The sequence below is a fragment of the Amblyraja radiata genome, chromosome 4 (genome assembly GCF_010909765.2).
Source record: "Amblyraja radiata isolate CabotCenter1 chromosome 4, sAmbRad1.1.pri, whole genome shotgun sequence".
In the NCBI taxonomy this organism is placed as follows: domain Eukaryota; kingdom Metazoa; phylum Chordata; class Chondrichthyes; order Rajiformes; family Rajidae; genus Amblyraja; species Amblyraja radiata.
In genome coordinates this window covers 10,335,358-10,359,733 of record NC_045959.1, presented here as the reverse complement: position 1 = coordinate 10,359,733, position 24,376 = coordinate 10,335,358, and the positions used below count along the sequence as shown (strand labels likewise).

Genomic DNA, 24,376 nt, shown 5'->3' with positions numbered 1-24,376 from the left:
GGTTGCAGGGGAAAGTCCCCGGGGAGAGGGTGGTTTGGATGGGAAGGGATGAGCGAAATTCATCCCTTCCCACCCTAGTCGTCCTACTATCCTTGTATCCCTGTCGTTAGCACATCTTCCCCAGCCAACAATGGGTCATTATGGACTCCACCCTTCCTGAGGTCATCTGTTGCCAGCTCTGTTTTGTTCTGGTCTTTACTTGCCTCCAGTCACCCCCCATCTCTTTAAGTGTGAAGGGCTTCAACACGAAACGTCATCTATTCCTATTTCCAGTGATGCTGCCCGACCTGCCCATTTACTCCAGCATTTTGTGTCTATCTCCAGTATAAACCAGCATCTGCAGTTCCTTCCTACTACACACATTAAAATATAGCTCCTGCACTTGGCCAAAGTTTAAAGCAAGGTCCCAAACCAAAATATCATCTGTCCATGCTCTCCAGGGATGCTGCATGACCCGCTGAGTTACCCCAGCTCCTCTGTAATTTATTTTTAAAGACAAGCTTAAATTGGACTATCATGAGCATTAGGAAAGAGGGGATAAACAGGGACAACAACTTCCCTAATAATCAATGTGCAACAGGACAAGTGTATGGGTGTGCACATACGTAATGCATGTTCCAATGTCATCAAATTTACATTCTTGTTCACACCACAGAACAATCCTTGCAAAATGTTTAACAAACTGTACTAGAAATTGATACTATGAACAAAACAAAAATAACTAAGCTAATTAAAAACAATTCAGTAATGCACCAAGATGTGTTACCAGAAGGTTCAGATCTGCACCCAGTAAGGAAGTGGAGCTGCTACACTTGATGTCAGAATTGCTGGAGTACAGGGGTGGAGTTAGAAAGAACATTCATAATTTTTGTCCCCAATTGCTGGCCTGATCGCTCTACAAAAGTACAGGCAAGGGCAGAATCTGATTACACATTTGCAAAATAACTCAGATCAACTAAATTCAATGCAACCTGGTATATATCAGAAGACTGCCCTTGATAACAAAATCAAACACTCTTCAAGAATTGGAGAAGCAAAAAGCATTGACAGTGGAAATGTGCAGCAGGGATTTATAGTGTCTTTATATGATTCAACAATAGTTCCTTACTACCCAAGTCATTACAACCTAGGTTGGACAGGTGATTTTCCTTTTTAGATTAGGCGTATACGATTTTCCACAAAGATACATAGCTTCAACATGTTCATTGTTGGACACTCCAAAACAAGATTACCTCTTAGTACTTCATGCAAAATAATTTGCAGTCCCTGCAACCCCTACCCCCTCGATGCTGCCATGTTTTATTTCACTGAATGAAGATCATTTAGTATGTTTATTCCTCTCTTGCTGTCACTCGCTGTTCTCATAATTTCTACTTTAGCTTTTGCATTCTATTTTCCTCAGCATTGGGATTCTTGTACTATTTCTTCAATAAATTTTCCTTATGCATTTCTGTCTTTATGTTCGATGAGCCTCTCTCTCTCTCTCTGCAAAAATCTTCCTTTCCTCCATATCAGGATTGAAAAAGTGGTCCCAGCTGCAAATAAATCCAAGGATTGAAAGGTGAGGAAGTTGCAATTTTATTCACACTAAACAAAATTATCATTATTTTTCTCTTTGAGAACTTGACATTAAGACTTGAGGTAAATTACTTCATGTGCTGAACAACACTATTATATTTATTTTGAGTGACCCTCTTGATTTACTCAAATGACTACTCCAGAGTCGCATAACAATCACCTCAATACATTTCACACCCAGAAACTTCTGTGTACACACAAACTGAAATTGAAAATGGACAATGCAAAAAAATTCTGAAATTTAAAAATCAGAAAACTCTTACTCCATAATGACACCGTTGATGTAATCAGCTCCGTCCACGTGCCCAAACTGGAAATCCCTGTCAATGTATTTAAATAATGTATGTTTAATGCAAACACATTTTGAGAGTCCTTTTATAAACAAGTCCTTACTTTTCAGGTAGAATTATAAAATTTTACTCTGGTTGATTCATGTTATCTGCATCAGTATTCTTAAAAAACAAAATACAAACATTTAGTCCATACTTTCTGCCTCAATTTTTCAATTTTAAGTAAATACTTAACCACGTTCCCAGTGAGAACCTACGGATTCCATGCTCATAGCCTTGCAAAGTCATGATTATGAAAAGCAATGAGTGGATTTGGATGCAACAAGCATCATACTGGAAAAACAACAAATTTGAATGGTATTGTTCATGTCCCTTTTGTGAGTTCTCAAGGTAGTCCTGAGCCAAGAGAATACTCTGAAATATTGCCTTTAATCTAATGTAGGAAAGGTGGAAGACAATTTGTAAGGGCCCAGAAACAACAATGTGATAATAATAGAAACAGACTGCTTTAAATAATGTTGATAAGAGTAAAATATTGGCCAGACAACCAAGGAAACCACTTTGCAATTTTTAATAATGAATTCCATGGAATATCCTGTATCTACCCAAGAGCAGTTTAACATTTACCTGAAAATTATGGGTAGTTATAGGAAACACAGACAATGTGCTGATAATTTTCTAATGCTTTAAAATTTGAACCATATTATAATTTTATGGCACTGTTTCTTTTTGTGAGTAACCAATAGAGTAACGTCTTAAATGCACGTAAAATGCAAATACCATAAACAAGCCTACCTGGATCGTTATCATGGATATTTAGCCTTTCACACACGTCTCTCAATTTTTTATCAATCCAATATCCAATCCAATATTTATTACATGTCATTTGAACCTCAGTGAGGCTCAAACGAAACTCCGTTTCCACAGCCATACAAAGACAATATCCTACAGACATACACACAATTCCATTTACAAAAACATCCATCACAGTGTGTGATGGAAGGCAAAGTATTTTCTCTCCCCTGTTCTCCATTTCTCTCCCGATATCCAAGCCCCAGGCGGGCGCTGATAAGTCCCACGGCCATTTTAGACCGTGCCGGGCGAATTACGGTGCTAGGCCCCAACGACAACGGAGACCCAACAAGGAAAAGGTCGGGTCTCACGTACAGGGAAGAGATTTTTAAAAGTTTCCCCCTTCCCCCCCGCCCCCCACATATACACAGTTAAAAACACTATTAAAAAACACAAACAACTACATTTAACTAGACAAAAATAAAAAAAAAGACAGACAGGCTGTAGGGGCCGCTGCAACAGTGGGTCGTGCCGCCGCTAGTCTATCAACTAGATTAAATGAGACTGGTGCAGCATGGTGGCACAATTGTATTATCTCCCCAGTCTGAATGAAGATTATTGATTATATGTTGTTATCTCTAAAACAAATGTTCAGTGCCAGAACTAATCTTAAGATCAATACATATGCTGCTGCCATTAAATATAATTAGAATTTCATTAAGTTCTTAAGCAAGGGCATGTATTAGAATTATTCAATGTATTCAGCCATTCTTGCCAATTCTTTCAAAGAACTATTCATCCTCCTACGTTCCCCCATTTGACTTTCATTTCCTAAGAAATATACTATTGTGGAAACGTTTTACTTCCATGTACCACCAGGGGGCGCCGCACGATGGCAGCCTCGCCAACAGTCTGTCTGTCTTTTCGTCTTTTTTTTGTTATTTTTAGTGTGTTTTAAATGTTTGTGTTAATGTTCTCTGGTTTGTTTTATGTGGGGGGTGGGGGAGGGGGTCAGGGGAAACTTGTTTTCAATCTCTTCCCTTGTTTTCCGGATCGTATCTCCGGTCGCTCTGCGGCCTAACATCATGGAGCTGGAGGGCTGATTTTGAGCCCCACCGCGGGGACGTGGACTTACCATCGGAGAGGCTCAAACCGCACCTGCGGATTTCAACACCGAGGAGCACGCAGTCTCGGGTAGAGACCGATGTCGGGAAGTTCCAAACGACGCCGAAGGTTTTGACCAGCCCCGACCCAGGGTGCGATCGCCCGGCGTGGGGGAGCTGAGATTCTCCCTCGATGCAGGAGCTTATTTGCCCTGAACCCAGAGGGCCAGACTGCCAGCTACGGGAGCCAAGATCATCCTGTCGGCTCGAGGCCCCCGACCACGAGAGAACAAAGAAGGGAAGGGATTGAACTTTTATTAAATCTTCCATCACAGTGAGGAATGTGGAGGAATCACTGTTGTGGATGTTCATGTTAAAACTTATTTTGTGTGTTTTGTTGCTTTTTAATGGTATGACTGTGTGGCAAATTAAATTCCTCGTATGTTGCAAAACATACTTGGTTAATAAAGTATGATTATGATTATTATGATGATTATGAGGATAGCTCCTCTCCTTGCTATTTGTTTTGCTGGCTTTATGATTCATGGCTTGTTACCAGACTCAATGTTGTCTGTTCTGTTAGTGCCGGTCATTAAGGACAAAGCTGGTAAAGTAGGCAGCCTAAATAATTACAGGCCCATAGCTTTAGCCAGCATATTGTCAAAAGTTTTAGAAAGAGTTCTGCTGGATAGAATAAATGAGTTTGTTAACTCCACAGATAACCAGTTTGGTTTTAAAGATAAACATGGCACTGACTTATGCATATATGCCCTAAAGGAGATTGTAAACAAATATAGAGGCAAAAACTCTTCAATCCTTATGTGCTTTATTGATGCTTCCAAAGCCTTTGACCGTGTTAATCACAGAAAGCTGTTTGTTAAAACGAGTCAAAGAGGGGTGCCTGAATACATTGTTAGAATTCTGGCCTACTGGTATGCCCACCAGACTATGCAAATAAAATGGGGCAATAGGGTCTCAGCCCCATTTGGGGTTAGCAATGGTGTTAGACAAGGGGGGATTTTGTCCCCAGTCCTTTTTAATCTTTATATTGATGATCTGTCCAAGCAATTGAGAGCCTGTAATACTGGGTGCATGATTGGTAATATTTTAGTGAACCATATTATGAATGCAGATGATCTTGTGGTCTTTAGTCCATCTAGCGCTGGTCTCCAGCAGCTCCTTACTATATGTTCTGTGTATGGTGTGAAACATGATATTAAATATAATGCTTGTAATAGTGCCGTTATGATCTGTAGAGCCAAAGAGGATAAATGTCTAACATTTCCTGATTTAAATTTGTCTGACAATAATCTTAGTGGCAACGACGCATGCTGTATGTACAGGCGAATATTCTCTTGTGTAAGTTTAGGGCGTATACAGATGTGGTGAAGATGTCGCTGTTTAGAGCACATTGCACACCACTCTATACTGCGCACCTGTGGTCGAACTATGGAAAGACAAGTTTGCAGAGACTAAAGGTGTCCTATAACGATGCCATGAGAACACTGCTAAGGAAACCTAGATGGTGTAGTGCTAGTAACATGTTTGTGCCTGCAGGAGTCAGTACTTTAGAAGCTATCCTAAGAAATCATATGTATAAATTCATTTGCAGGATAAATGACTCTAAAAATGTAATTATTGTGTCCTTGTCAAACATAAGGTTTAGCACTACACGCTACGAGTACCAGTTGTGGAGACACTCGTATCGTTGTCTCGTTGTAGGACATTGATCATTCTTTTTTATTCTAGATTTTAATTCATGTATTGTGTTTTTTGGGTTTAAAAAAAAATATATAAAATTTATGATGTTATGTGATATACTAAGATTTTATATGTATTTTATGATGTTTTTATATGCAATGTATTTTTATGTAATGTTGTCCCTTGTCTGGACCTTGAGTCCGAAATAAAGTTTATTGTTATTATTATTATGATTCCAGAACATCCTAAATCACTGTATAAAAAGCTCAGTTTTCATTTTTTTTCACTTATCTTTATTTTGTGTCTGTTGGTTTGCATCGTTTGGTAGTGTGAAATAAAATTATACTCCTGAATTAATACACTTACAGCATGGAAACAGGCCCTTCGGCCCAACTTGTTCACACAGGCCAACATGTCCCAGCTACTCTAGTTCCAACTACCTGCGTTTGGCCCATATCGCTCTGAACGTCTGATCCATCTACCTGTCGCAATGCTCCTTAAATGTTGCGATAGTCTCTGCCTTAACTACCGTACCTCCTCCAGCAGCTCCTTCTATACACCCACCACCCTTTGTGTGAAAAAGTTACCTCTTGAGGTTCATATTAAATCTTTCCCCCCCTTCCTTAAACGCATGTCCCCTGGTTCTTGATTCCCCTACATTGGGCAAGAAACTGTGCGTCTTCCCGATATTCCTCTCATGATTTTTTACACCTGTGAGATCACCCCTCATCCTCCTGCTCTTCAAGAGTCCTAGCCTGCTCAACCTCTCCCAAATGCTTAGGCCCTCCCCACTTCTACTCAATGCTCTGATGGATGAACGCCAATGTGCCAAAAGACTTTTTGACTACCTTAACTAGTGATGCCACTTTCAACGAACTACGTACCTGTACACCTAGATCCCTCTACAACACTCCCGAGCCCGGCTGTTCACTGTGTATGTTCTGCCCATGCCCAAAATGCAACACTTCACATTTCTCGGTATTAAATTCCATCAACCATTCCTCAGCCCACCTAATCAAGATCGTGCTGCAATTTTTGAAAACCATCTTCACCATCTAGAATACCACCTACTTAAGTGTCATCTGTAAACTTGCTAATCATGCCATATACATTCTCATCCAAATCATTAAAATAGATGACAAATAGTAATGGGCTTGGCACAGAATCCTGAGGCACACCACTAGTCACAGGCCTCCAGTCAGAAAAAGCAACCTCCCACCATCACCCTCTGCTTTCTTCCATGTAGCCAATTTTCTATCCATTCAGCAATCTTTCCTTGAATCCCATGGATTCTAACCTTTCAGAGCAGCCTGCCTTAAGGAACCTTGTTGAATATCTTTCCGAAATCCATGTATACAATATCTACTTTCATCAATCTTTTTGGTCACATCCTCAAAAAACTCAGACTGAAGAAGACGGGGAGGGAGTGCTGGGGGATGAGGGGAAATGAGCTGCGCCTGCGCAGTTGGGGGCTATACGTGAGTGGTGGAATATTGCGTTGGGGAAACGGGTAAGTGGTGGAATATTGTGTTGGGGGAGCAGACCCAACGGGTCTGCACTTAGTCTAGTGATTTTATAAAGATTCAGTAATATTTTTTGCTATTGTAATCGGGGATAATTTATATAGCCCAGTTTGCATCACAGCCCTTCCCAACATGAATCGTGGCTTTCAAAGATGTGTACATAAAGTTCAGGTCTCTGCTCACAGAATCATACAGTTTTGCTTATATCACCACCCATTCTTTTTCCCCACAAAATGCATCGCTTTATATTTCACCTGGCATCTGACTCACTATATCAAATTTACATCTTCCGTCAGTATGTGATCCTTTTCAATTGTTTAAATATGCAAAGCATTTATCAACAAACCTGTGAAACTGCTCCCTGTAACCAGTAGCAACTTCATGAGTAATGTCCTTTAAGCTGGAAAACAAAGAAAATGAAAATGAGCAGGCAAATTTACAGCAGAGACGTGCACTGCAGTTTATCCTACATTATAAATCATTGGTAAGATGAGTTGATCATCTGTGCAAGATTTCATCTAAATTAGCAAACTTTGCCAGGACTTGGAAGGTGATCTTTCAGGCATAATAAATGCAAACATGAACAGGTAAGAATGAAGGAGATGCACAAGGTGGGAAACAACAAATATAGAAGGTAGAGCCGACAGAACTGGAGGACTCATCTGTGAGTAAGTAAGGCATGCGGGTATACAGAGGTAGAAACAAGGACTAACATTTTAAATTGGAGGCTGTGGGTGACCAGATGTCACTGTAGACAGAAGTGATGGAGGAGAGAAAACATGCAGGCAAGTTTTGGATAAACTCAAGTTTAATGGGTGGATGAATGTGAGGTTATCCACTTTGGTAGCAAAAACAGGAAGGCAGATTACTATCTAAACACAGCTAGGATATCAAGGAATGTTGTGGTGGGGGGGGGGGGGGGGGTGGTCGGGAGAAGTAAAGATTAGAAAAAAGAAAATAAAGAGATGCCTTCAACCATCATTTGCAACTCTTGTAAGAAAAATCAAGCTGAAAAATACAAACAGCTGTAGAATAATTTGTACTATGGGGCTTCTATCAATGACAAACATGTTTGATGTGAAATGTATGTTATTAAAAGTAACAAACTTTTACCGATCCGAGACAAAAAACAATAATGTAGGTGAAAAGCTGGTTATCAGTGTTCAACTGAGGTTGCTGAAGTATTCTAGTGTTGTTAAACCCGTTTAAATGTATTCTAGATGATTAGATCAGATGACCACCCTCCATATCCTCCCTACGTAGGAACATCCACACCATCACCTATTCGGTCTCTAATATTTTGATTAAACAATGAAAGTGTTCAATGAAAGTGAAATATTTTTTATGTTGCAATTACTCTGACCAAGGTATTTTTGGAAGCATTCATAAGGTTGGTTATCAATTCTTGTAAAATATACAACAATTCCAGTAAGTCACAAGCTATCTTACCTGGCATGTTCTTCAGATGAATTCTTGCCATCAATAACTGCAACCACCACTAGCTTTCCTGAAGAAGTCAGGCAGGTATTAGATTACAAGGTTCTGTTAAACAAAGACTATTTGCAAAGAATGATTTTACTATTAAATCAGCACAATTCAATGAAAGATTCCATGAGCATAACACCTACAGCAGGAGAACCGTTTTAGGAATCGTGCAGTCTCTGTCAAGAAGTACATTACTTTATGCCTAACACTGACCTTGTCATCAGATATGGTTTCCTGCTGTCAATTCTTTATAATATTCCAAATTTAAGCCTATTTTCTCTTATTCCTTTTCTAAGCCCATCGCTTTTTCTTCATTTCTTTATAATCGCCCTTTAAACATAACTTTCTTTCCCATTCAGCATTTTCTATTACAGTCTTTCAGAAGGTCCTGTGATTTATAAAGCCCATTTATCTGCAAATTTAAGCCACAATTTAAAACAGTTGTATTAAAAAGACAATCATTTTGACTAGACTATAATTTGTCGATCAGTATTCTGCTACATTCCATTTTTATTTTGAAAGTACTTTTAACTTTGCAGAAAATGATATTGTGGGCATAGACAAATCAGAATCTTGCAGAACATATGATCTACCAATTTGGGAGGTTAAGTAACTTACATTTTTGAACTAGGTATTAATTGTTTGTATTACAATGTCCGTAATACACAATTCTGGATATCTGGCCATTCAATAATAAAACTATGCCAAATTGAATATTTAAAGGAAAAAATAAAATAAAAATCACACCCCTATTCTTGTGTTTTGAGCTTTTAGTTTGATTTCTATTGATTATTAGGGCAATTCAAACTACATTTAACAATTAGGAGATGAAGATATGCATTAAGCTTCCCCATCCCAAGAGTATATTTCATAATAATAACTTTATTTATAAAGCACTTTAAACAACTGCAGTTGCCACAAAGTGCTGTACATGAGAACTCATGGACAAAAAGCTATTACAAACCATTAAAAAACGTAAAACGAAGGACTATAAAAAACACACTAAAAATTAAAAGACATTAAAAGCACTAAGAACAGGAGCAATGCCTCAGCCAGTGTTGAAAGCCAAAGAATAAAAATGTGTTTTTAGGGAGGATTTGAAGATGGACAGTGAGGGGGGCCTGTCTGATGTGCAGCGGCAAGGTGTTCCAGAGTGCCGGAGCAGCAACAGAAAAGGCTCTATCCCCTCTGAGCTTCCGCTTAGACCTTGGTACCTCAAGGAGCAGCTGATCAGCTGACCTGAGGCACCGGGCAGGAGCATATAGGTGGAGCAGCTCATTCAACGATTTAAAAACAATTAAAAGAATTTTGAAATGAACTCGAAAGTGCACTGGGAGCCAGTGAAGGGAGGCCAAAATTGGCGTAATGTGCTCCCTCTTTCGAGTTCCGGTCAAAAGGCGAGCGGCAGCATTTTGAACAAGCTGGAGACGAGCCAATGAAGCTCGTGCGACTCCAGAGTAGAGTGCGTTACAGTAATCCAGCCTAGATGTAATAAAGGCATGGATTACTGTTTCAAAATGCTGCCGCTCGAGAATGGGCTTCACCTTTGCCAGCTTCCTTAGGTGAAAGAAGCTGGACTTAACCACCGCGCCTATTTGTTTATCTAGTTTAAAATGCAATCATGGCAACCCTGCGCTAATTCCCTGCTGAATTAGAGCTTGAAATTCAGTGTTGCTAAGGAACTTGCTTCCAATGACATATTTGGTTTCCTTTCAGCACATGTCAGTTTCAATCATGGCGATCCACTTAAATTAAATCTTCTAATATACTTCTCATTTGTTAACTCCGTCTACAAGTGTCAAAAATAATTGCAGTAGCAGCAAATCAAATATAAAAAATGCAATTTTATTCAGAACAATATCAAATTAAAGATTAAGTATTATTTTACAATTCAAAAATGATTTAAAAAAATGTAATGGAAAAGTACCCGTCTCTGAAAGTTCATATAAAGTGAAACCATCAATGTTAAGATATCCTAAGAATCTTTCTTTATTCACCCATGAGGACATATCTCCATCTTCATATTCTGAGGGGGAGAAAAAAAGAAAAAGTATGGTCAATCAGTCAATGAACTTGAAAGGCACCACAATTACAACTTGAACAAAAATCAAGGGGAGGTTAAATATTATTTCCTTCATTAAAATATTCAGTCCTTATAATAATAATAAAATATTTTAATTTATTTTATTTTATTTATTTATTTGAGTCCTTGTGCAAAGATGCTACCTATTCTCATTTCTCGTTGGCCCTGTTTGGTGATGAGGCGAGGATAGAATGTGAAGATTTGGGTGAATGAATAGGACAGAAACATTGCAATAGAAAGGTCAATTATCTTTCTAGAGATGATACACATTGCACTTTATCACATACTTATTCTAACATCCTGAGAGACCTCTCAATGTTTTGAAAGTCTGTGCCTTTGCCAATAGCGATTCTTAAGAAACCATTGCCTTGAAAAAAAAATTGCTTAGGTCCTCGATTGCCCAGTAAGCTCCACGTTTCTGTTTGAACTACATGCACAGACAGAACAGCTCATTGAAATGAGTTGCTCATTTACGAGAAAAAGAAAACTCCATGCAGCGCTCTAACTGTTCAAATGTTAGCCGATGCATATTGAATACCAATTTAGCCGCAACTGATGATCCCCCCCCCGCCCCAACCCCCCTCATAATTCGGACAAAATTATGATACCTCAGTGGAAATTCCCTGAGCGGCCATAGATGGCGTTGTAAACTGAATGCGAATGGCCCACTATGTTCGGTTTACAGGTTTAACAGACTTATAACGGAGGGAGAGGTATCCATTATTGCCGATGACTGCAGATGATGGTTAATAGACAAAAGGATACAAAGTGCTGGAGTTATTCAGTGGGTCAGGACCCCTGGAGAACATGGATAGGTGACATCGGGGCCATTCCTCAGACTGATTCAGTTGGCCGAGTTTGTGTAATTTCACATTAAAACTAGGTGCAGTGACCGTGGGGCTCCCTCCCCTCCCACCTGCTGACGCTTCCAAGGTAGAAGGAGGCTGTGGTGGGGGGAGGAGACTGCGGTGGGGGGAGGGGGAAAGGGCGGGGCAGAAAGGGGCCGACTGGACAGAGTGACAGGAGAAGCCGGGACTGTGGTCGAGCCGGGAGTGGAAAAAGCCAGCAGGTGAGGGGACTTCATTGCAAGTCGGGAATTGGGTCAGAAGCCAAGGCTCGGAATGGCTGGGGAGACGCTACGAGCCAGGGATGGTTGGCAGGTCATTCCATTCATATTCAGCTTAATTTTTATATTTGTTAAATTTAAGTTTCTGACACTCCATGGTGCCTTAGAAACACGGGAAGGGAATCATTAGCAGGCCAGGGGTGTATTATAATTTCATTATCGTGTGGCACTATTGGTACGGAAAGACGGATAATTCAGGAAGTCTCTGGAACTGAAAAAAATCGATGTTCAACCTGTGCACTATTGTTAAATACACCATCGAGACACATTTAATAAATGTGCACTTGTTGATGGAAAGCACAAGGTAGAGCATGAACAACTTACAGTCTCTCAGTTTAAATGGACAGCAAACAGAAAGGGGATATAAGCCCGAATATAAGTAAAAAAAGACCAAGTCTAATAACATAGAAACATAGAAAACCAGTGCAGGAGGAGGCCATTCGGCCCTTAGTAAGTCCAAGATAGCAAGCAGGCATGTACTGATTCATGTACACATTCATTCCATGAAAGTGACAAACAATGACCACCTTCAGTGAGGAAAGATCTAAGCATTACACTTGACACTCAATATGTACCACAACCAAGAACTATCAACATCACGTGGGTCACCTCCAAATGAATGTAGCCATACAGTGGTGCAATCAGTGGAGTTATTTACTCTTTCTTTAGATATACAATGAGGGGAACAGGATATCCAGCCCTTAGAGCCTGTTCCACCACGATGTTGATGAATAGTTTATCTGCGGCACACTATCATATGCTCTGATTTACTTAATGCTCAGAAACCCATCCATTCCTGTTTTAAATGAACGAAATAGCCGAGCTTCCGCAGCTATTTGGTATATAGAATTCCAAACATTTACCCAGTGAAATATTTTCTCCCCTTCAGTCTTGAATGGCCGATCCCTTTCAGACTGCAACTCTTGGCACTGGACGCTTCAATTAGGAGCAACACTCTCTTTGAGAGCCGGTAGCGACCTTGTCCAGTTGACGGTGTCAGGCAGATCCTTTGTTCCAGGTTTTCACAAGCTCCGGTTTCACTCATGGAGACAAGTTCTTACTTTAATGTAATGGCAATTTCAAACTTTTCCAATATCAAACTTTCCGTTGCCATTACTACACGGGAATGTGGGAGTTATCTTATGCAGACAAAAGAACAGATCTTCCAGTCATTATTTAATTGATTCTTTATTGAAGTGGTTGTACAGCCAAAAAGATGAACATACCAGATCATCTTTATTCATACTGATTGTAGCTTTCTGTTCTTACTATCTGGTAAGAACTGTGTTCTCTTCAATTCCCGTGGCTCGTCTGATCTGGCCATTCCCTCTCCAACTATGTAACGCCCATCTACGCATCAAATGCCCACGCCCAAGCGTTCAAAATAATACTGCTAGAAATATCTAGACAAAATAATATAATGTCTCCGACAAAGCCATTTATATACTTTAGAAGAATGATTGGTCTCATCAAAACATAAAGTCTTTAAACGAAACACCCCAACCCTATCAAGGTAAATCCAACAGCCTAGAAAATGTTTGCTTTACTTCCTCTGTGACAAGTAACATCCTCTTATACTCTAATAGAATATTATTTACAGTTTTGGTCTCCTTGTTCTCTCTAGTACTGGTGTAAAGTGACTGCACCATGCACAAAATGCATTGCTGTTATTAGCAAAGCAAATTGGCAGCCAGTCTCAAAACTACAACTTGTACCATGGAAAACAAAGATTTCAGTACATGGTGCAAATATAATTTCCATTTCTTCACTGTCACAGCGTCCAAACCCTGGAACCTTGCCCTTCACAGCATTATGGGAATGTGCTGACCAGAAAGACTGCAGTGGATGAAGACAGCAGTCATCAGTGCCTTCTCTATGTGGGATGGTCAGTAAATTTTTGGCTTTATCAGCAATATCCGTATACCAGAAAAAGAACAAATAAAAAGGGCAATACACTATACTCGCTGGAGTTTAGAAGTATGAGGAGGGATCTCATTGAAAAATGAAATGCCCAGATAGAGTGGATATGGTGGGGATGTTTTCAGCAGGAGAGTACAGAGCTCAAATGGGCATAATAGAGGATAGATCAATACCCTGGCTATAATTTTACATGCTCATACAGGCACATTAGTTAAATATTTTCAATAGCCATGCTCATTTTATACTCCCCATTTCATCCATAATTTGACATTTAACTGGTCCCTGCATTTTCCTCTGATGTGCAAAGAACTGAACAATTTAAGTTTGTGTCGAGTTTCATTTTTTCTTCTGTGCTTCACGCAGTTCGGAAGTACCTATTTAAATAATTAGTATAAAACACAAGCTTGTTGTAGTTTTCCCTCACAGTAAGGGGGTTTTTCATGGCTGTTCCAAGTGAGAAATTTGTTTTGGCTCTCAACCATGTACACCATGTGGAACAATGAATAGATTTGCATTTTTTTAAAAGATTACTGTAGCCAGATCTAAAAAAAAGACTAATCGAATGTTAGTTATTATAACTAGAGGCCACAATTATAAAGGGAAGTGTGGTGTTCTGTCATAGTTATATAAAGTTTTGACTAGACTACATCTGGAGTACTGTACGGTCAGCTCAGAAAAGAAACTGAGCTTGGACGCTATGCAGCAGCTGTTATCAGGCAACTGAATCATCTTTCCACAACTAGTGAACAGTCTTAAACTATCTACCTCATGAGTGAACCGCGGACTAGCTTTTATCGGACTTTACTGGCTTTATCTTGCACTGAACATTATTCCCTTATCAGGTATCAATGCACTGTAAATGCTCGATTGTAATCATGTATCGTCTTTCCGCTGACTGCATAGCACGCAACAGAAGCTTTTCACTATAAGATCCCCTCTCATCCTTCTAAATACCAGTGAAGACAAGACCAGTCGACCCATTCTTTTATCATGTCAGTCTCGCTATCCCGGGAATTAACCTGGTGAACCTACGCTGCACTCCCTCAATAGACAATAAGTGCCGGAGTAGGCCATTCGGCCCTTCGAGCCAGCACCGCCATTCAATGTGATCATGGCTGATCATCCCCAATAAGTACCCCGTTCCTGCCTTCTCCCCATATCCCCTGACTCCACTATTTTTAAGAGCCCTGTCTAGCTCTCTCTTGAAAGCATCCAAAGAACCTGCCTCCATTGAGACGTGCTCAATAGAAATAATGTCCTTCCTCAAATTAGGAGACCAAAATTGCCCACAATACTCCAGGTGTGGGCTCACCAGGGCCCTGTACAACTACAGTAGGACCTCCTTGCTCCTAAACTCAAATCCACTCGCAAAGAAGGCCAACATGCCATTCGCTTTCTTCACTGCCTGCTCTCCCTGCATGCTTACTTTCAGAGACTGATGTACATGCACACACAGGCTTGTTGCATCTCCTTTTTTTCTAATCTGACACCATTCAGATAATAATCTGCCTTCCTGTTCTTGCCACCAAAGTAGATAGCCTCATATTTATCACATTACACTGCATCTGCCATGCATCTGTCCACTCACCCATCCTATCCAAGTCACCCTGCAGGCTCATTGCATCTTCATCGCAGCCCACACTGCCACCCAGCTTTGTGTCATCCACAAACTTGATATGTCACATTTAATTCCCTCATCTAAATCGTTAATATATATTGTAAATAACTGGGGTCCCAGAACCGAGCCATGCGGCGCTCCACTAATCACTGCCTGCCATTCTGAAAAGGACCCGTTAATTCCCACTCTTGTTCCTGCCTGCCAATCAGTGCTCTATCCATGTCAATACTCTACCTCCAATACCATGTGCTTTAATTTTGCACACTAATCTCTTGTGTAGGACCTTGCCAAAGGCTTTTTGAAAGTCCAGATACACCACATCCACTGGCTCTCCATTCTACTTGTCACCTCCTCAAATAATTCCAGAAGATTAGTCAAGCATGATTTCCCCATCATAAATCCATGCTGACTTTGACAAATCCTGTTACTGCTTTCCAAATGCGCTGCTATAACATCTTTAATAATCGACTCCAGCATCTTCCCCACTACCGATGTAAGGCTAACTGGTCTATAATTCCCCGTTTTCTCTCTCCCTCCTTTCTTAGTAAGTTGAGTTACATTTTCTACTCTCCAATGTACGGGAACGGATCCAGAGAACATTGGAAAATGATCATCAATGCATCCATGATTTCTAGGTCCACCTCCTTGAGTATTCTGGGATGCAAGCCCTGGGGATTTATCTGGCTTTAGCCCCAACAGTTTACCTAACATAATTTCCTGTTTAATGTGGATTCCCTTCAGTTCCTCCCTCCCACTAGATCATCGGTCCCCTCGTATTTCTGAGAGATTGTTTGTGTTTTCCGTAGTGAGGGCCAAAGTACTCGTTTAACCGTTCTGCCATTTCCTTGTTTCCTGTTATAAATTCACCTGTCTGATTGTAAGGGACCTACATTTGTCTTCATTAATCTTTTCCTTTTTACATATCTAATGAATGTGCTTTTATTGTCCAAGTGGTCCAGTGCAGAGTGGAGATCTAGCGGGATCACATCCTCCAAGGACCTGCTGTGGCTGTAGGTCATGACAAATACAAAACAGGTCTTCCAACTATTCAGTAACAAAAAGATATGTTTGAACATTTGCCTATTCATAATCCACGTCATCTGTGTGACTTGGAAAATTTGAATTGGCACAGCTCATGATACTTTACATGTTTGAGGTTAAATAGAATAGGCGAGCCAATCGAAAAATCTCAATCCATTTTAAGGAACGATTTCCGGTTCACAAATGCACCTCATTGGTCACTGCATACACAGAGCTAAGGAGGAAGTGCTGCTTTTGCTCACCTCATACTAATCGAGTAAGAAAACAACCAACATACTACAATAAACTGGCCGATTGAAGTAATTTCCAGTCAATGGATTTGGGATTTTAAGTAACAGTGGCTCTGCAGCCAGAGTTAATCAGGTTGGTATTTCCACAATTAACTTAAAAATATTACTCAACAGTTTGAGAAGATTGCAGTAAATCCGAATGGTTTGGCTAATTAACACAGTTGGTCCGATTTAAGGATAAATGCCTGATCATTGCTAAATATATCAGCTAGGCCAGTGGTAGAGGTGTTACTATGAATCAAACTGCCTTGTAGGGAAGGGTGGATAGAAACCCTTTCCCAATTCTCAATGGTCGAAAAAGATTTCTGGCATGGGTGGTGATGCAAATCTTAGTCTAACTTTGGGTTTTAAACTGTAAGAACAGCCAAACTCTCCTCCATGGGGCAGTAGAAATATTTTGGAATTAATGATCTTTTGATTCCAATGTTTGATCAGAAACTTTATAAAATAGGGGTGTATTGTTGGCTGTGCTGTTTAAATAATTGATTAAACAACTTTTTGGGGGGGAAACTAGGTTTTAATATCTGAATGATAATTTTGAAATTTTGCACAATCGTAAGCCAGTGCAGGGCAGTAGGATAGCTAAGGCAGGATGGCAGCATTGGACATCTGCTGCAAATATCTGAATAAGTCGAGGTTTGCAGAGTGAAGTGTCCGGGTCGGGACTAGAATGCATACCTTAAGATGATAAAGGCATGCATGAGCATTTCTCGAGCAAATTAACTAATAACATTTTCGCATCTCCAATTTCTCTGTGATATGTTGATTGATAGACAAATAAAAGCATAAAGCTTTAATTTAAGTAATCTTAAAAATGTGATATTTAAGTTGGTCAATTTATAATAATTGCTTTTGAATTTTAAATGCATCCTGAAATTTCACGTGCTGAATTTAGATAACCTAGCCTGAGCCATCAAATTACAATCTACAATTAAAATCCTGCATTCTTGAAGACACCAATGAAAATATCATCTCACAAATTAACAGTATCATCTTTATATTTTGTGTTTTCCTCCATTCTTTACATTTAAGCAGCTATTTATCCTACATTTTTGTGGGGTTACAATTTCATTTAATTCCTCCATTGTCAAGCCAGATTTTGCTATCAATTTAATGTTGGATGTAATGATGCTGCATGTATTAAGTATCCTTTAGGTAACATGATAAATGCCAATAGACAATAAACAATAAGTGCAGGAGTAGGCCATTCGGCCCTTTGAGCCAGCACCGCCATTCAATGTGATCATGGCTGATCATCCACAATCAGTACCCCGTTCCTGCCTTCTCTCCATACCCCTTAACTCCGCTATCACTAAGAGCTCTATCTAACTCTCTCTTGAGAACCAGAGAACCAGCCTCCACTGCCCCCTGAGGCAGAGAATTCCACACACTCACAACTCTGTGTGTGAAAACGTTATTCCTCATCTCCATTCTAAATGGCTTACAACAATGGTTCTGGACACCCCCAACATAGGGACCAGGTTTCCTGCCTCTAGCGTGTCCAAACCCTTTATTCATCTATCTATCTATCCATCCATCTATCCATCCATCCATCTATCCATCTATCTATCTATCTTACTAAAAGTCTGACCTTGACCACTTCCTGTTGTTCTGTATATTGATTTTAGAAAAAACGTTGCCACTTACGGCTGTGATTTTTGGCCATCTTACTCAAGAGTCCCCCTCCGCTGCGCAGGATAAGAGGATTTTTCCCATCGATGAAATATAAAAGAGTTATTAGTGTTTAAAAAATGTTGAAATTCTCTCTCCTGAAGGCCACGCCCCTTCCGGAGCGACTATAAAACCCGGAAGTGTTGAGTGCCTCAGTCAGTCTCTGCAAGATGGGGGAGCGAGAGGGTCATGTCTCTCAGTCTGAGCTGTGAATAACACTGAACACATGTCTACTAAACTGTGAGTGTGGTTTTACTGACCTCGAGTGCCCTTAATTTGGTTTGAAAATGAAAATGTGGATGGTTTGAAAAAGCACAACAAAATAGGGGTGTGTTGGTGGTTGGTTTGAAATAAAACACAGCAAATGGTTGTTGGTGGTGGTTGGTTTGAAATAAAGCACAGCAAATGGTTGTTGGTGGTGGTTGGTTTGAAATAGCAAATGATTAAAAGTCTAAACTTAACAACTTCCTGTTTCCACTGTATATTGATTTTAGATAAAACGCTACCACTCACGGCTGTGATTTTTGGCCATCTTACTCAGTCCCCCTCTACTCATCAGGTGCAGAGGATTCTTCCCATCAATGAAAAATAAAAGTGTTATTAGTGTTTAAAAAATGTTGAGAATCTTTCTCCTGTCAATCACGCCATGAAGGCCAAGCCCCTTCCGGTGGGAGGGATTATAAAACCGGGAAGTGTGGGTGTGGCTCAGTCGCTGCAAGATGGGGGAGGGAGAGGTCACGACTGTCTAAGCTATGAATCAACTGAACACACTGAATGTCTACTGAACTGTGAGTGTGGTGTTTATGTGGTGTTTTATGCTGGTTTCACCCTGCTTGAAATGGTATGAAACTGCATTTGAATTTGGTGGCCTTGCACCCAACTTGAAATGGTATGAAACTGCACTTGAATCTGGTGGCCTTGCACCCTGTTTGAAGTGGTATGAAACTGCACTTGAATCTGGTGGCCTTGGACTCTGCTTGAAGTGGTATGAAACTGCACTTGAGTTTGGAGGCCTTGCACTCTGCTTGATGTGGCATGAAATTGCACTTGAATTTGGTGGCCTTCCACCCTGCTTGAAGTGGTATGAAACTGCACTTGAATTTGGTGGCCTTGCACCCTGCTTGAAGTGGTAAGGAACTGCACTTGAATTTGGTGGCCTTGCACCCTGCTTGAAATGGAATTTCAAGGCATAGCCGTGTCAACTGCCAGCCCATCAGCCGTGAGTGAGCTGCCAGCACATCAGGCTTGAGTGACTGAGCTGCCAACCCAAGAATCCATTTGGCTCACAATGTCCATACTAGCCCTCTGGAAACCAGTCCCTTCAGCCCACAACCCCCATGCTAGCACTCCAGAAAGCCCCCACCCCTCCCCACTGGCCACCAATATAGAAATATTGTGTTGGGGGACCAGCCCTCCCGTGTGAACATGGGACCCAACGGGTCCCACTTAGTCTAGTATATTACTAAAAGTCTGATCTTGACCACTTCCTGTTGTTCTGTATATTGATTTTAGAAAAAACGCTGCCACTTACGGCTGTGATTTTTGGCCATCTTACTCAGAGTCCCCCTCCGCAGCGCAGGATAAGAGGATTTTTCCCATCGATGAAAAATAAAAGTTATTAGTGTTTAAAAAATGTTAAGATTCTCTCTCCTGAAGTCCACGCCCCTTCGGGAGGAACTATAAAACCGGGAAGTGTTGAGTGCCTCAGTCAGTCTCTGCAAGATGGGGGAGCGAGAGGGTCACGTCTCTCAGTCTGAGCCGTGAATAACACTGAACACATGTCTACTAAACTGTGAATGGTTTTACTGACCTGTCAGTGCCTTTAATGTGGATTGAAAATATAGTTTGGAAATGCTAAAGCTGTGTTGCCTTTGGTTTGGAAATACTAAAGCTATGTTGCCTTTGGTTTGGAAATGCTAAAGCTGTGTTGCCTTTGGTTTGGAAATGCTAAAGCTGTGTTGCCTTTGGTTTGGAAATGCTAAAGCTGTGTTGACTTTGGTTTGGAAATGCTAAAACTGTGTTGCCTTTGGTTTGGAAATGCTAAAGCTGTGTTGCCTAATTAAAGTTACCTTGCCTAATTAAAGTTGCCTTGCCTAATTAAAGTTGCGTTGCCTACTTAAAGTTGCCTTGCCTACTTAAAGTTGCCTTGCCTACTTAAAGTTGCCTTGCCTAATTAAAGTTGCCTTGCCGTCTATATAATTAAAAGTCTAATCTTGACCACTTCCTGTTTGCGCTTTATATTGATTTTAGAAAAAACGCTACAACGTACGGCTGTGATTTTTGGCCATCTTACTCAGAGACCCCCTCCGCTCATCAGGTACCGAGGATTTTTCCCATCGATGAAAAATAAGAGTTATTAGTGTTTAAAAAATGTTGAGATTCTCTCTCCTGTCAATCACGCCATGAAGGCCACGCCCCTTCTGGTGGGAGGGACTATAGTCCTCAGAAGTGTGGGCGTGGCTCAGTTTCTGCAAGATGGCGGAGAGAGAGGTCCCGTAATAATCTTATTCGTTTCAATAAGATGCCCTCTCATCCTAAATTCTAGAGTATACAAGCCCAGCCGCTCCAATCCATCAACATATGACAGTCCTGCCATCCCGGGAATTGACCTCGTGAACGTACGCTGCACTCCCTCAATAGCAAGAATGTCCTTCCTGAAGTTTGGAGACCATAACGGCACACATTACTTCAGCTGTGGTCTCACGAGGGCCCTGTACAACGGCAGGAGGACCTCTTTGCTCCAATAACCAACTCCTCTTGTTATGAAGGCAAACATGCCATTCGCTTTCCTCACTGCCTGCTGTACCTGCATGCTTACTTTCAGTGATTAATGAACAAGGACCCCCCAGATCCCGTTGTACTTCCCCTTTTCCCAACTTGACACCATTTAGATAATAACCTGCCTTCCTGTTTTTGCCACCAAAGTGGGAACCTCACATTTATCCGCTTTAAACTGCATCTGCCATGTATCTTCCAACTCACCCAGCCTGTCCAAGTCACCCTGCATCCTCATAGAATCCTCCTCACAGTTTCCACTGCCACCCAGCTTTGTGTCATCTGCAAATTTGCTAATGTTACTTTTAATCCCTTCATCCAAATCATTTATATTGTAAATAGCTGTGTTCCCAGCACCGAGCCTTGTGGTACCCCACTAGTCACTACCTGCCATTCTGAAAGGGACCCGTTAATTCCTACCCTTTGTTACCTGTCTGCCAAGCAATTTTCTATTCATGTCAGCACCCTACCCCCAATACCATGTGCTCTAATTTTGCCCACTAATCTCCTATGTGGGACCTTACCAAATGCTTTCTGAAAGTCCAGGTACACTACATCCACTGGCTCTCCCTTGTCTATTAGCCTGGTTATATCCTCAAAATTCCAGAAGATTAGTCAAGCATGATTTCCCCATCGTAAATCCATGCTGATTCGGATCGATCCTGCTATTGCTATCCAAATGTGTCGCTCTTTCATGTTTTATTATTGATGTCACCGATGTCAGGCTAACTGATCTATAATTCCCTGTTTTCTCTCTGTCGCCCTTCTTAAAGAGTGGGACAATATTAGTTACCCTCCAATCCACAGGAACTGATCCTGAATCTATAGAACATTGGAAAATGATCACCAATGCTTCCACGATTTCTAGAGCCACTTCCTTAAGTACCCTGGGATGCAGACCATCAGGCCCTGGGGATTTATCACCCTTCAGTCCCATCAGACTACCCAGCACCATTTCCTGCCTAATGTGAATCAATTTCAGTTCTTCCGCCACCCCAGATCCTCTGGTTAGTATGTCAGGAAGATTGTTTGTGTCCTCCTTAGTGAAGACGGATCCAAAGTACCTGTTCAACTCATCTGCTATTTCCTTGTTCCCCATAATAAATTCACTCTTTTCAATCTTCAAGGCTCCAACTTTGGCCTTAACTAGTTTTTTCCTCTTCACATACCTAAATAAGCTTTTACTATCCTCCTTTATATTCCTGGCTAGCTTACCTTCTTACCTACTCTTTTCTCCCCGTATTGCCTTTTTAGTTATATTCTGTTGCTCTTTAAAAGTTACCCAATCCTCTGGCTTCTCGCTCATCTTTGCTATGTTATATTTCTTCTCTTTTATTTTTATACTCTCCCTGACTTCCCTTGTCAGCCACGGTCGCCCCTTACTCCCCTTGGAATCTTTCTTCCTCTTTGGAATTAACCGATCCTGCACCTTCTGTATTATTTGCAGAAATACCTGCCATTGTTGCTCCACTGTCATCCCTGCTAGGGTATGTTTCCAGTCAACTTTGGCCAACTCCTCCCTCATGGCTCCATAGTCCCCTTTGCTCAACTGTAATACCGACACCTCTGATTTACCCTTCTCCCTCTCACATTGTAGGTTAAAACTTATCATATTATGGTCACTCCCTCATAATGGCTCCTTGACCTGGAGTCCCCTTTATCAAATCCGGTACAATGCACAACACCAAGTCCAGAATTGCCTTCTCCCTGGTAGGCTCCAGTACAAGCTGTTCTAAGAATCCATCATGGAGGCACTCCACAAACTCCCTTTTCTTGGGGTCCAGTTCGAACCTAATTTTCCCAGTCTACCTGCATGTTGTAATCTCCCATAACAACCATAGCATTACCTTTGCGACATGCCAAATGTAACTCTTGATTCAACTTGCACCCTATATCCAGGCTACTGTTTGGGGCCTGTAGATAACTCCCATTAGGGTCTTCTTATCCTTACAATTCCTCAGTTCTATCAATGGCACATCCCTTCCTTTAATCACATAATCAGCTCAAACCGTCAAGATTAACTAACAGCCTAAATCATTATTGGAGGAACAGCACCTTATATTTCGCTTGGGCAGCTTACACCTCAGCGGTATGATCATTGATTTTTCTAACTTCAAGTAACCCTTCCTTTCCTTCTCTCCATCCCTCTCTTCCCACTTCCCCAACCAGTCCTACTGTCTCCGACTCCAGTTTATCTTTGTTATTGTTTGCTTTGTTGTTACTTTCTCCCAGCTAACAATGATCTATTCTACATTTTCCTTGATCTCAATTCCCTTTGTCCTGTTTTCACACCTTACTCCTCCTTATCTATGTATCTCCCTCTTCCCGACATCAGTCTGAAGAAGGACCCGAAACGTCACCCATTTCTTCTCTCCAGTCCCGCTGAGTTACTCCAGCATTATGTGTCTACCTTCAGTCTAAATCATTAGGTGCTTGCTATAGAAAGCTAATCCACGAATATGCTACTTGTATAAAGAACCTGTAAACAAGTACACCAACGCAACATAGATCTGATGGATGATAATTTTTTGATTGTTTCTGATGGTCATCGTGAATTGACTATTCAATCACTTTTCATTGGCCAGGCAATTCTAACCACTCATGCTTTTACTCTATTACCCTACAGGTATCTCCATCAGTTGACTTCATGGCTCAATCACATGACGGCACAGAACACCTTTCTATTACGGTATATGAAGACGATGTAGAAAGTTCCATGTTTGTCGTCCAGGTAACTTGCTGCAATCACATGTTGCTACAGTATTGGTCAGAAAAGTCATATTTTGATAATACACAAATAAAACAAATCCAAGCTACACTTTCAAACACAAATGACAGCATTCAATTTCTACTGAAAGTCTTGCATCGCTCATCTTCATTACAAAATAGTGATTATTGGACACCCTTTGTAATTGGACTCCTGTTGGATGCAACATCAAGAGGTTATCAACTGCCTTCAAGAACAACGTGGAATGGAGACCTTAAGCAACTACTGAAAGACAAGACCATTCTATTAACCAAGTAACAATGCTTGTATTATGCAAAGAAATCAGCTCATTGTTTTACTCTGATGTGATATTCATTGTAGGTATTTACCAGGACTGTAGCTACCGACATGACAAATCACTAGAGTCAAGATTCAGCAGAAGATTTTGGGAATAGGGAAGGAAATGTCTCATCCCTTTTGTCAACTTCTTCCCACACTGGGAATCTTATTTTTAATTACAGGACGTTTAAAATGTATTTACATTTATAACACCTTAGGATCAATCTAACACTAATCAAGAAGTTAGCTGTGAGCATGTCCTCTCAGATCACTGATACTGTGTGCGTTGGAAAACAAGAGGCTACTGTACATTAGCCACATTAATTGTCCTTTA

The 24,376-nt window shown here is 40.8% G+C and overlaps 1 protein-coding gene across 2 annotated transcripts in view; it reads right to left on the bottom strand.

Annotated features, from left to right (window-relative positions):
- Window positions 1-24,376, bottom strand: part of tmx3 (thioredoxin related transmembrane protein 3) — a 116,489-nt gene that overhangs the window by 6,377 nt on the left and 85,736 nt on the right. For both annotated transcript variants that reach the window (XM_033018933.1, XM_033018934.1), the window contains 4 exons: window positions 10,400-10,498; window positions 8,437-8,494; window positions 7,334-7,387; window positions 1,842-1,898 (listed from right to left, as the gene is read on the bottom strand). In XM_033018933.1, the coding sequence (XP_032874824.1) occupies window positions 1,842-1,898; window positions 7,334-7,387; window positions 8,437-8,494; window positions 10,400-10,498 (268 nt within the window). The remainder of the gene's footprint in view (window positions 1-1,841; window positions 1,899-7,333; window positions 7,388-8,436; window positions 8,495-10,399; window positions 10,499-24,376) is intronic.